We start from the raw sequence: 14,198 nt of genomic DNA on the forward strand, positions 1-14,198 counted from the left end.
TTGACATCACTTGAACGACACTAAGAAAGCACCTGCTTTGTACTGAGCTCATTTTTATTCTTGAATTTCCCCTACTGGTAAACTAGGAAAGTTAGTATCATCAGTTATTTTAGATTCTGGAGTTTGTTAGTTTTTATCTAAAGACAACACTCCAGGGTTGTTTTGCTTCATAGCTTTTATGTGTAATCTCTCCCGAAAAGGATGATGATATTTATAAGAATATGAATACGTGAAATGAGAGTCTAAGGACTACTTTTAGATGCATACAAAAATAGGTAACTAAAAACTATAACTTATGCATAAGTTATTATATATATAACTGAGTATACATGTTCAATTTTGAAAAATTAGAAATGTAAAGTACCTATGACCTTACCACTCAGAGGTAGCTACCTATCAGAGTTTTGGAGAGAATTCCTTCATGTTCTTTTTTTTAATTAAACATCTTTTTTTCTTTAAATATAAAAATTAAAATGAACAATAAAATGAATCCGGTTTCTTCATTTACTTATATAGACTCAGAGAGGCATTCCATTGTAGACTGAGCAATTAAATGGCTTTTTCTTTTTTTTTCTTTTTTTAATTTTATTTTGCTTTTGTCTCTTTTAACTAGACCACCAAGTTAGTACTTAAGCTGGTGTCAGGCATGTGGCATCCAGCCCAGGATTGACTTCTTTACAGGATGTAACTAAGAATCATAAATAACCATCAGTATTCAGGGAAAACTTCATTTTTGTTAGTCAACACGCTAAGCGCCTTACATGAATATCCTATGTCATACTTACAAGAAACTCTCAGAGATGAATACATTGTTCCCACCTTAGGAGGGAGAGCCTGAGGGTGAAAGGTCCCTAGTAAGTGCTGATCATGGTGGTGTGCCAAGTCTTTTCATTGTCCAGCCCCTCTTAACAACTACTACTTCCTTTGTGACAAATTGCGAATTCTTTGTGTACTAGGCAGGGGATATCACTCAGTGGCTGTGAAGGAATGGAATGAGGAATACTCAGCCTCAAGTTGAGAACCATCTCTGAGCTGAAGTCAGTGCATTTTCGATGCCTGTCAGAGCCTGGGAAGACTTGCCTCTCTGGACAACTCTATTATAAGCACAGCCATTGATACACACCCCCCCCGCCCCCCAACCCTAAGATTGTGTTGGCCAGTCAGTCCTGCTAGCTGAAGCAGAGGCCCAGCCCTGAAGTACCTGTGTCTGGGTGTTCATGAGAAATGGGGTTCCAGGGAAGGGCATGTCCTGAACAATTTCAAGAAAGTCTATTATTGGGTCTTGCCATTTTTTATTTAAAATTTTCCCATGGGTACGTTGAAGTGTAAACCTTTTTTTTTAAATATTGAAGAAGTTACTTCTTGTCTAGTTGAAATTGTTCAATTTTTCTTTCTTTTTTTTTTAATTTAGAAATGGCTCAGTTGGGAAACTATGATAGTGGGACAGCAGAAACACCAGAAACAGATGAATCAGTGAGTGTAAGTATCCATCTTGATGAAATATGGTGTTGGTTTTTCCATTTATCAGCATCTGGAGATTTGGAGTGTGTCAATTATTTTATTTCTTCCATAAACATGTATTGTGCTTCTATTTGCAAGGCAGCATACCATTTTAGCCCCTCTTTTCAAAGAGAAAGGAATTAATAAAAAGAAACCATGCACAAGAAATAAAAATGATAAACTTGAATAAGATGTACGAAGAAAAAGGGCCATGTGCTACTAAAACATAACATTAATAGAGAGTGACCTTGGTCTTTTTTTTTTTTTTTTTAAGATTTTATTTATTTATTTGACAGAGAGAGAGATAGCAGGAACACAAGCAGGGGGAGTGGGAGAGGGAGAAGCAGGCTTCCCGCCGAGCAGGGAGCCCGATGCGGGGCTCGATCCCAGGACCCTGGGATCACGACCTGAGCCGAAGGCAGACGCCTAATGACTGAGCCACCCAGGCGCCCCGAGAGTGACCTTAGTCTTGCCAGTCCAAAAAGATCTCCTGAAGTAATGGCCCAGGAGCTGTGGTATGAGAAGTTACTAGGATGAGAAAGGGGCAGAGGGAACATTCCAGGCCCAGGGAACGTCCTGGACAAAGATTGTGCCACAAGGGGGCAGAGTGCATCTGAGGGTAAGGGCAAGGAGACCATAGAGACTGGAGAGCTGGGGCAAAAACCAGATATAGAGGTCCTCATTGTTCTTCTCTGTCAAATCTTTTCTTTCAAAGAATGGTGGGAGGCTGTTAAACTTGGGAAGAAATGTATGTGTTTGTGGGGTGGATACAGGTGGACAGGAAGATGACCCAGTCAGAGTTACGGCTTAAAAACAATCTTACGATGGCGGTATAGAACACAGATGGGGTGAGGGGGGCAGGCAGGAGTGACCATGGGGAAGCCTCTCAGAGGCTCTGCAGTGGCACAAGCAAGAGTTCTGGGATGCTAGTGCCATTGTCCCTAATCGTGAGCGCCAAGAGGGGAACGAGGCTGGCGCGAGTTGTGAGTGGTCAGGAAGAGAGGCAGCTGTGTAGCCTGGGGGCTAAGAACCCAGGCCCTGGAGTGAGATGGCCTGGATTTAAAAGCTGGCTGCACCTCTTGGTAGCTGTGGGAATCTTCTCTGTGCCTCACTTTCCTCTTCTGTAAAGTAAATATAAAAGATGACAAAATATTGAATGAGATACTTTATGAGAAGTGGTTAGATCAGCAGCACTACTACATGCTAAATAAATGATAGCTGTTTTGTTAATTTTATCATAATTATTATAATTCTGAATAAGTGTAGACTTAAGTTTTTGGGGGACATTCAAGAAAAGCCATCACACTAGCATCCGTATACATGGCGTGGGATCTCTTGGCACTCGGAGGGTTTTCGGTGGAGTTCTGAATGATGTAGCAGTCATCCATGGGCATGAATGAGGTCACCTGGGTGGGGAAGCATTGAGACAGGTGGGCCTTGAACGGGATCTTTGAGCCCAAAGCTGTGGGGACCCATCAGAGTGGAATGGTGGAACAGGTGAGTGGTCCCAGTCTTCAGTTATGTCTTCTGAGATGGGGCATCAGCAGTGATGACTAGACCCAGGGCCTGTGGCCAGAGGGCAGGAGGAAACAGACGAGAGGAAGAGTTGTTTGGTTGAGCAACTCAAGTGGCCCAGAGGCCAGATTGTTGGGTGAGTTACCTGCACGGACACTGAAGTCACCCAGGGTGGTGAGAGAACACGAGCAGAGAGGTGGGTGGGAAAGCTGGGCACCCAGGTCTTCCTAAGGTAAATGGGACAGCACATCAGTAGATGACAGCATCAAGTGGAGGAGGGTGGCACATACCTCAGGCTCGTGGGGTTGCTTCCACAATCATGGGAAGGCTCTACAGCGGGAACAAAGACGCGGTCAGTGCTCACCCTCTCGGTGCTAAGATATGTGGACTGTGAGAGAATATTTAAAAAAAAACCAAAAGCATTTTACTTACTATTATACTTTGAGCTCAACTTTTTTTTTTTTAAAGATTTTATTTATTTGAGAGAGAGAGCATGAGCAGGGGGAGTGGGAGAAGCAGACTCCCCACTGAGCAGGGAGCCCAATGCGGGGCTCCACCTGGACTCTGGGATTATGACCTGAGCCGAAGGCAGACACTTAACCGACTGAGCCACCCAAACGCCCCTGAGCTCAACTTTTTAAAGAGCTATCTTTTTGAAAATAGATATCTAAACCATGGTAAGACTAATGGTATGGAAGTCAAAGAGAGGCACACATTGTCTCGTCGTTGCCGACTACCTTTTCTGAACAAAAAGGGTTGTCATAGGAAGGACAGACATCCTCTGGTCAGGGACAGAGAAGCTGCACTGTCCATCAGTCCATGTAGAGGCACAATGGCCCGTCCTTTCTGTTCCGACGGACTGAAACTAAAGTTAAGGTTTGACATTTTGGACTTAAAACTTGAAAAGACTAGGATGAGGCTAACCTGAATAGTTTACAGAGGTAAATTAATATTGGAAATTTTTTTTAAGATTTTATTTATTTATTTGAGTGAGAGAGAGAGAGAGAGAAAGCATGAGCAAGGGGAGGGGCAGAGGGAAAGGGAGAAACAGACTCCCCGTGGAGCAGGGAGCCCGACGTGGGGCTTGATACCAGGACCCTGAGATCATGACCGGAGCCGAAGGCAGATGCCCAACCTACTGAGCCACCCAGGTGCCCCCAAATTGGATATTTTCAAAAGCTTGGTACCTTCATCTCCCAGAAATGGGGGTTCACTTAAATGAGACTGAGGCGCCGTCCTGAGAGGCAGTCTACCAGCACTGCTCTGCAGAATTGATCTTTAAAGCTGGGTGCCGACTTCCTTTGGCTTGAATACTGCCCTTCAGCAGATCCAACGCCAGAGCATAGAATGCAAATGTCATTTGTGTTGCTATTAAAATCATTTTCTTGAATTCCCAACTATTTTCTAACTTCCATATTTTGTTTCCAAGAGCTCTAATGCTTCCCTGAAACTTCAAAGGAAACCTCGGGAAAGTGATTTTGAAACGATTAAATTGATTAGCAATGGAGCCTATGGGTGAGTAATTGAAGAAAACTCTCTTGTTGTATTTTTACACACCTGAGTAATATATTCTTCGCATTTATCTTAGGCCAAATAGGTATCATTAGGGACTTGAGTTTTCAGTTCACTGCTCCTTCACTGGTGGGTATAATGTGCAGCCAAAATTGTTTTTCATTTAGATACTCCATCAAGAAAACCTATCAAGTGACCTGGAGTTATTTTAGAGGTATAGAGAAGGAGACTTTATAAAGTAAAGGAAAATGTTTATATAGACCTTCTGCCTCCCTTCTGGGTGCAGAAACGCCTGACTTTGGGTCCTATCTATGCATACACACAGCCATATCTGGATTTATAAAATCTATATCTCTGAAAACATGTAAACTCATACATAGCATCACTACTTAAGAATTAGCCGGTACTTCCCATCTGACCCCCAGTCCATCTGGTGAGAGAAGCACTTGAATAAGAAGACTGTTTGAAAACTGAAAGCAATGCATATCTTTCAGTCTTTATATTATACCAGGGTTTTTTGTTTGTTTTCTTTTCAGTTAAGTCTGTATTCTGATCTGGTCACATTAGTGGTGCCCCTTTCTTGCTTCATTTTTAGAGACACAAGGTTTTCTTCTTATGGTAGGGTCAGTGGTGACGAAATCCTGCTGAGTTACTAAGAAACAGGGTAATTAATACACATACTGTGTCCGGATCCATTTTAGACAGCCCAAGAGCTCTAGTTTAATTAAGTATTAATCTCAATTCCATCTGTATATGGAGAGCAATAAAGAATCCCATAGACATTTATTGCCATTTATCACACATATGAGCAGATTATCAAAGAGATTTTTGTTATGCCACGAGGGATATTTCTCCTTACGATTTTTTTTTTTGTCTCTAATATTTTCCACACCATTAACTTAGTGAAGAACTTAAATATTTGTGAGTCCTTTCTGTGCTTCACTGATTGATTTTCAGGATTATGTCAAATGGTATATTTCTTGATGTGGCTTATAAATGTTTTCTGATGTTCTATTTTCATAATATTTCATTTAGTTCAAGGACCTCATTGAAAATTTTCCCCCTAAGAAAATTGTTTTAGCATACGATTGTTTGCGAGTTTTATTTGTTTCTTATTTGGTTTTAGTTAGTTTTAGTTTTCGAGATCCTCTGAGGATTTCTTCCTTCATTAGGGAAAAAACTGAACTTTGATTTAATGGGTCTCTGGGCTTGAGCACAGATAGATTTTATTGGCAGTGGAATTCTAGAATAAGATTATCTGTGAAACACCGCTTTTATAAAATCTGGGCATATATCTTAGCAGTATTTGGAGTTCTAATTGGTTGAGTAAACTCATTTGTAGTGCAATTAAACCACTGTCTAGTAGATGAGGTATATATCACACTTCGGGGAATGGTTGGGAATATACAAGAAGTTAAACAAGCTGTGAATCAGTAAACAGCCAGGATGCAGGCCAAGTCCTTAATGGGCTGACAGGCTGCCTGCCGCAGCTTCTGCCCGTCAGCCAAAACTTTTTTCCCTTTTGCTCTTCTCAGATTTAATCTCTCATTACATTTCTGACAGACTTCCTCTTCATTTTAATTATTTTTAATTTAAAATTTGAATGGAGCTATACCTATTGGTCCACCCAGTCAAGATGCTGATTGCAGGCTTATGCGAACTGGCTGAACACATGGATGCCTCTCTGGAGATGAACTGAGGCTGTTGGGGGTTTCCTCAGCACTTGTGTTACAGTCCATCACTCACATCAGTGGCTTACAGTGATCCTGATTCTGTGACTTGGTGAAAATCGCCTGTGCTGGAAACTGACCCTCTCATTAGAAGGCGCTATAACACGTCGGGGTTTTCTCAACATCGTACTTAGTGACAGTTCATGTTATAAAGCCAGTCTGCTAATTTGGTATCATCCCATTTCCTTCTACGTTGAACGCGTTTCGGATCCCTGGCTGAAGGTCAGACGTCCTTTCATGCCAGCTTAGCACTTTGGAGAAAGCTCACCCTTGCCATGTAATTCCCATCTGACCCCCCAGTATTAAGGGTGGGGGTGCTCGTTTATGTATGCTGTCTTCTCGCAAGAGCCCCGTGTGTTGTTGACATTATTTCCACCCAGGTGGGGGGAAAGAGGCTCAGAGGCATGGCTGGTCACAGGTGTGCTGATTCCAAGCAGCGCTCCTTCGTTCTCAAAGTATTCCTGTTACAACCTGGAGCCATCTTCTCTTGATTCCATCTGGACTTTCTTTTTTTTTTTTAAAGATTTTATTTATTTATTTGAGAGAGAGAATGAGATAGAGAGAGCATGAGAGGGGGGAGGGTCAGAGGGAGAAGCAGACTCCCCGCCGAGCAGGAAGCCCGATGCGGGACTCGATCCCGGGACTCCAGGATCATGACCTGAGCCGAAGGCAGTCACCTAACCAACTGAGCCACCCAGGCGCCCTCATCTGGACTTTCAAATGACAGCTTCAGATATTTTCAGACTGAAAGAATAAAATTGACTTAAAAAATTTTTTAAACTAAATTTTAAAGGCGCAGCATTTCTGTCCCACTTTGCTTTAGTTTCTAGCTTTGCTGCACATCGTTCTCTTTTATGCCTCAAAAGATGGGGTCATTTACATGACGGGCCCATGTGTGCAGGTTGGTGGCTTAACGCCTCTCCCCCTACAGCCTTTCCTCTAACACATGCGCTCTTGTTCCCATGTGCAGATTTGCTCGCACGGATTCATGTCCTGGGCTCTCAGATTTATGCGTAATTTTATACGCATTAGACATTCACACTCCTGATAGGACTGATTCATTCTGTTCTAGATCCCATCAGCTTTTGATTCCATTTCTCCCCACCCTCCCACCCCTCACTTCTGTCTGGGATGAAAAAAACCTTGACTGAGAGAGGACAGTTGCCCCACTCTGTGCATCACCCCCCACCCTTAAGTTCTACTATTTACCAGGCAGGTCAGTGTAGGAAGAGAGAGACAGAAGCAGCGTTTTCAAAGAAAGCAGCCATTGAGGCCAAACTGCAGACAAATGAGGGGCTGAATCCGTTCGGTCCAGTTTTGTAACCTTGGATGACGTATAGCTGTGCTTAGCAGTGATAGATGTCCTGTCTGTCAGCTGGTTGCTGTCTGTCTGTCTGTTTCAATCTCCCCCTCTCTCTGCTGACTTAAGTAGATTTGGAACATCACTTTACAGGAGAGGAAGAAAGGTGTACATGAGAGAGGACAGTTACTGCTCAACAAGCAGATTTCAGCGTTAAGAAGGATATTCCTAAAGCAGTAAAGAACTGTAAAAACAAGAACATGAAACAAGCAGATAACTAGCTACAGCAGATTCTAATTAAGAAGTCTAGTTGACTTTTGCAGCTTGATCAAGATATGCACGTCCTGCGGCAGTGATGTCTCAAGCTACCTATAGGATTAATTTCCATTGGTGTAGGTAAATTTCCCTAGGGATTAACTGATGATTTTTAAGCACATCCCAGCAAAGCAGCGCAAAAAGTCAGATGAGGTTTTACGAATTGCAAATCTGAAAGTAAAGATATGAATCCTTCTTCATTCACAGAGTGCCCGTGGGAAACCTGGTCTGGATGCTGGTCAAATTGGGCCTGAGGCCTCTTTCTCCTGTTATTTCATTAAATGGTGATGGCCCTGTTCTTCCTTCCCCACTTCCTGTTGTTCTCAGACATATTGCTGAGCAGTTGTTTATGTAAGAAACGCTGATAGTTGATGAAAATCCAATGGCAGCCACCTGACAGTGAAGTTCCTAGGATCATGTCTGAGGGTCCTCAGCGCTACATCTACTCAGTGTGACATATTCAAAGAAGAGATAGAACCTAAGCTGTACTCCAGTTGACTCTCAGTAATAGGCGGGCACTTATATAAAGATACTCTTTTTTTCAACATTTCAAATTCTAAATTTTATTTTAAAAGGTAAATTCCCTGTTTCAAAAGTTCTTCGTAACAGTATTTGTTCACCAGTGTTTGTCTTCTGTTTCTGAGGAAGCCAGGTTATTTTCTGCCCTCCCTTTGTATCTGTCTGTCTGCCTTCCACCATCTGCTTAGGAGAAGCACAAAGTTTTCGGGGGGATCTTGATTTTACCCAATCAGTATTTGGAAAAAGAAAAATACTGTAAAAGCCTTTAATCTGATCCAGAAAAAAGGAGGAGTTGGTTGGTTAATTAAGAGGTCAAAGTCAGAAATCATTAAAAAAAAAGTTGTATACTTTAAACATACTTTTAATTTCAGATGCATATTGAAATTAAACATGTCAGTTTAATCTAAATATATGTAAATTCAGGGGCACCTGGGTGGCTCAGTCAGTTAAGCGTCTGACTCTTGATTTCAGCTCAGGTCACAGTCTCCTAGGTTGTGAGATCGAGCCCCATGTCGGGCTCTGTGCTGGGCGTGGGGCCTGCTTGGGATTCTCTCTCCCTCTCTCCCCCTCCACCCCTCCCACTCCACCACTCGCACGCTCTCTCTCTTAAAAAAAGAAATGATAAATAAATAAATGTGTGTGTGTGTATACACACACACACAGATACATATAAATTTACTGGTCCTCTGCTATAAGGTCTTTTTAAGACAGCCTATATAAACCATCCTTCTAATACATTGTTTTTATTTTCATTTTTCACTGCTTTAAAGGCGAAGCAGGAACTTGAAGCAATCCGCACATAGGACTCTAGATCTGTATTATTTTTTCCACTTTTGAAAACCTTCTCACCCATACTAAATCAATCGGAATTTTATTTAGTAACTCACATTTAACATATCTATCCGTACTTTCCAAAGCATCCCATTTGTTTTTTTTATAGACAACAAAGTTTTTCCTTTTCACACTCCTGTTTCATCAGTTTAAATATTTGTTTAAATTAGTTAATCCTGATATCAAGCCTTGCCAAGAAAACAGGTGTAGAGATAAACCCAGCTGGTGAGAGCCCCAGCGTTTGGCATCCTAAAGAAGACCGCTAGCCTGTGTGGAAAGTGTTGGCCGCCCAGCCGGCCAGCTCCCTTGTCAGTTTGTGGTACAGTGGGAATAACAGTGCTAGATTCTTCCTTGAGTTGGTTATATAAAGTGTGGATAAAAGAGATTTGTTCTATACAGTGAAGGAAAAAAGAGAAGACCAAAGAAATATTGAGAGAGGAAAAAAGAAGTAAAGTAAAATAAATAAATAAATAAATAAGGTTTAAACAGAGACCAAAAAAATGTAATTTTGCAAGTAAAGGAAAAAGATGGATACAATGAAAAGGCAAACCTACACAGACTTGAAAGAAAAATGAATTCCTAGTTGAACACTTGGGCGGAACATGTGAATACCAATTAAACTGAGATTGAATATACTTAAGATTTATGTAAGTGGATTACTCTGGTATATTGGTTCAGCAGGGATTTAGGGTGTCCTAGTCCGCCTTGCATTCATTTTTCATGAGCAGTGAAATATGCATCTCAGATCAGATAACCCCTTGTCTTAGGAGACAGACATTGGATATACTTTACTGTGAATGATTGCTGTTTATGTAAATTATTATTTATTTGAGCATTTGCTGACCTGAGACCTCAAATCTGTTCTTCTACAATAATGACAAGTGAGGAGTAACTTAAGAGAAAATGAGCCAATTGAAGACATTTTCCTTGTTACTCATAATTTCCAGGTGAGGTTTTAAGCCTCCTCCTTCTCTTGACTTGTTTCTTCCACATCAAGCTTCATGGAGTCCATTGTCTTTACCCAGCCAGAATTGCTTCTCTAGAGTATGTGAGTGAGTCTTGCAGCAGAAATTCAGTGCAACCTCCTCATTTTACAGTAAAGTTGGCTGTCACCTTGGCCATGGGTTGGATGGAACAGTGTATTATTGGTGCCCTTTTATGTTGGGAAATGCATTTTCTATTGAAACAGCCACAGGTGTAAATCATGCTGAGGTGTGTAGTGAGGAAATACGCTACTCTTCATTGCAGGACAGCCTCCTATGACCTATTACATACTTCTCATTTATCTGGAATTTCATGGGGAGTAAATTACCCTCAGGTTGGAAGCCACATACCCTAAGAAGCTTTGGTCCTTTTTGCAGATCCCAAGGGTATCATATAGAAAATTATCACTTTAGTCAGTCTAGAAAAAATGCCTAACGTATATCTAATGCTTGAAAGGATATAGCTCATGGTATGTATGTACTTTTGTTAGTTCTTTTCCTGCTCTGACTTACATATTGAATTTTGTTTTGTTTGTGGAAAAACTGAAAACATCAGCTAGCTATTGGAAAATAGCTCACTCTGGAGACTGTCCATTTCTGTCCTTGTGGTGAAGATGAATTTGATGCCTTATGTACGATCAGTGACCTTTATTGAAAGATTTAGAAATAAATGTAGCCATAAGATTTTGGCCTGAAATGGGATGTTTGTAGCTGCTAGGATAGCATGTGTGAGCTGAATTCCAGGCGCCATGTGAATGTAAAAAAAAAAAAAAAAGTTGACAGTCACCCATTGTTTACCGTATCCAGAAGCATCCTCACTTCCCGTGAACCCCACCTCTTGTGCTCCTTTTCAGGGCAGTCTACTTTGTTCGGCATAAGGAATCCCGGCAGAGGTTTGCTATGAAAAAGATTAATAAACAAAACCTCATCCTCCGCAATCAGATCCAGCAGGCCTTCGTGGAACGGGATATCCTGACTTTTGCAGAGAACCCCTTTGTCGTCAGCATGTATTGCTCCTTTGAAACAAGGCGCCACTTATGCATGGTCATGGAATACGTGGAAGGTAACTCAGAGAACATGACGCCAGTACCCCGAAACTGCCTCCTCCTTTGTGCAGTGGAGGCTTTCCCTGTTGGGCTACATAATGGTTGTATCCGCCTAGGAAGCGAAGCCCGGCAATGAGATGGCTGTATTCCCAGTCATTATCTTCTGATAATTGCTTGTAAAGTGCCTGCTCTACTATAACAAAGGGAAAATTAGTGCTATTTGGAAGAAGGTTGTTTTTCTTTTTTAATAGCTTTTAATCCTATTGGTCATTAAAGTTAGAATATAGGTGATGGGATTTTTTCCTACTCACTTTTATCACATAGCATAAAATCGTTCATTACAATTGATCTTCTTAAAGAATGAATTAAAAATATATCCTTTTTTGGTCTATGGTATGAATTTAAAAATGAGTTAGGAGAAAAGGAGGAGATACAAGTCAAGAAAATGTAGCTTTTTTTTTTTTTTGACATTCACGGCTTACGTTTTAAACATTCTTATTTCCTTCAGTTTCACATTCAATTTCTGTGTTTTTGGCCGTGACTTATTGATATAAACGAAGTTAATAAAAGGAATATATTAGGAAGGGCCAAAACAATCTTCAAAGCATCTAATTTAAGCTCTTAAAATCGTAGGAGCAGAATTCCAAAACTATAAACCTCAAAGAAACGTTAAATATCATTTAGTTCAACCTTTTCATTTTGCAGATGAGTGAACTGAAATCCTTGGAAGGGAGAGACTTACTAGATACTTTCCTCGTGGATACAAGACAAAAGCATATCTTGCCTGATTTCCACCCATTTTTTTTCCCCACAACAGCACTTGGCTTTATCAACCTTGGTTGTGTTTACAGTAATAACATTTATCACATTTAATAAATATTGGCAGTATCCTAAATTCTTTACATAGATTACCTCATTTAATCCTCACAATAATCTGAAAAGGGATGATAGTCTTACCATCCTGATATTAGAGGAAAGAGCCGGGACTAGTTTGTCTAAGATCTCCCTGCCTGTTAGAGTCAGAGGTAGTATTTGAACTCAGGTAGCCTGATTCCAGAACCCATGCTTTATGCTGGTGTATTTTGTTCTTCCAATTTCAGTTCCACTTTGGAGCAAATCTCCTCCCTTAGGAGGACTCCTGCTTGAAAAAAATATATTTTTTTTTCCCCCATACCACATCTTAATTAGAAACATGATTACTCAGTGCATGGCCTCCACTTCGGAATTTGAGATGCTGTGTCTGTGGGTAGAGGCCATTCTGCTTTGAAGGTCTGTAATCTGAATTGATGGTCTTCTTGATACTCCACCTGCTAAATCCTGTGCTTGGGTTTTACAGGGGGTGACTGTGCTACATTAATGAAGAACATGGGGCCTCTCCCTGTTGATATGGCCAGGATGTACTTTGCCGAGACGGTGCTGGCCTTGGAATATCTACATAATTATGGAATTGTACACAGGGATTTGAAACCAGACAAGTATGTACACCGAGGAAACATCTTTTTTTACACACAATACAAAAAGTTGTCTTATGTCTCTAAAAATGTTTTCTTTTAATGCTGCTTTGCATGTTTTGCAATTCTCCCAAAACGTTCCCAAATGAGTTATTTTGGCAGTATATATGATAATATTTATGTAATACTTTAAAGGCTCTGCTGCTTATAATAATAGCTTATAAAGAACAAAAGAAAAATGATTATAAAGCCAGGGTTAGTTAAATTTTTTTAAGTTGTTTTTATTATGTTCATTTTTGAATAGCTTCATGGAAAGCTTCTAGTTGTTTTCTGGATAGTTTCCGCATTTGGTATTATACATAGATAACCCTGTCCTACACCAAGATGATATACTTGATATTATGTTCTCTCTCACCATTTAATACTGAATTTAATTTTTAATCTTCATGAAGCTCATTTTAGTGTCTGATTTGAGATACAGATATACTTTTTTTCCTCTCAAATGACTAAGTTATTCATCTTGACACCATTTATTAAATGTTTTATGCTTTCTCCACTAATTTCAGACACCTCTAAAAGCATTACATGTTAATATGTAAAGATTCTAAGCGTGCTGAAAATTTTATGATAAAATTAACTCATGCTCATTCCAGAAAATTTTGAAGTACAGAAAAACATGAAAAAAATTCATTCACAACATTACCCAACAAAGACAGCTGTTAGAATATGGAATATTTCCTTCCAGTAGCTATTTTTTCCTCTTTTCACATCCTCTATTCCTTTAATGTTTTAATTAATTAAAAATTTTATTTTTCCTCTGAAAATGAAAATGTTTAAAAATTAAATTCATAAAACTGTCACATGTGATTTCTTTGCATTGTATAAGAAATCTACATTTTGTGCTTAATGAACAGAAATTTAAATTTGAGCCATAAGTTAAAATCTTAAACAGTAGTTCATTTTTCTGTCCAAGTTCTTTAGCTTATGTGTCACTTAAATCACAGACAGGTTGCTTATCTTAGTTCTTATGTATGATGTGGGATTATTGGTAACACTTTTCTGTTTTATTGTTCTGAAAATAGAAAGATGTCAGAGTCCCATGCTTGGATTTTTCTAAGTTTAAACCTGTAAATGATACTGTATGTGGCTGCCCCAACAAAGATTAGCTGGGCTGGGTGTCTGGCCCTCCCTTGTAAATTACACTCATGAGCCCGATACACATATGTAATATGTTCACATGACCTTACCTCTTCCCAGGCTGGGTTTTATATTAAAATTGATACCTTGGGGCGCCTGGGTGGCTCAGTAGGTTAAGTATCCAACTCTTGATTTCTGCTCAGGTCATGATCTCAGGGTCGTGAGGTCAAGCCCCATGTTGGGCTCCACGCTTAAGATCCTCTCTCCCTGTCCTCCTGCCCCTCCCTTCTCTCTAAAATAAATAAATAAATAAATGAAAAAGATTGATACCACCATAGTGAATAGTCTTACAAATTGAC

General features: G+C 40.2%; 1 protein-coding gene across 13 annotated transcripts in view; it reads left to right on the forward strand.

The window, feature by feature from the left end:
* MAST4 (microtubule associated serine/threonine kinase family member 4) overlaps positions 1-14,198 on the forward strand; it is a 545,730-nt gene that overhangs the window by 494,828 nt on the left and 36,704 nt on the right. For all 13 annotated transcript variants that reach the window (XM_064596182.1, XM_045895811.3, XM_064596181.1 and 10 more), the window contains 4 exons: positions 1,412-1,479; positions 4,445-4,530; positions 11,060-11,268; positions 12,588-12,726. In XM_064596182.1, coding sequence (XP_064452252.1) covers positions 1,412-1,479; positions 4,445-4,530; positions 11,060-11,268; positions 12,588-12,726 — 502 coding nt within the window. The remainder of the gene's footprint in view (positions 1-1,411; positions 1,480-4,444; positions 4,531-11,059; positions 11,269-12,587; positions 12,727-14,198) is intronic.

The sequence above is a fragment of the Mirounga angustirostris genome, unplaced genomic scaffold, assembly GCF_029215605.1.
Source record: "Mirounga angustirostris isolate CCGP_5_RB_7025 unplaced genomic scaffold, mMirAng1.0.hap1 SCAF_7, whole genome shotgun sequence".
Taxonomy (NCBI): domain Eukaryota; kingdom Metazoa; phylum Chordata; class Mammalia; order Carnivora; family Phocidae; genus Mirounga; species Mirounga angustirostris.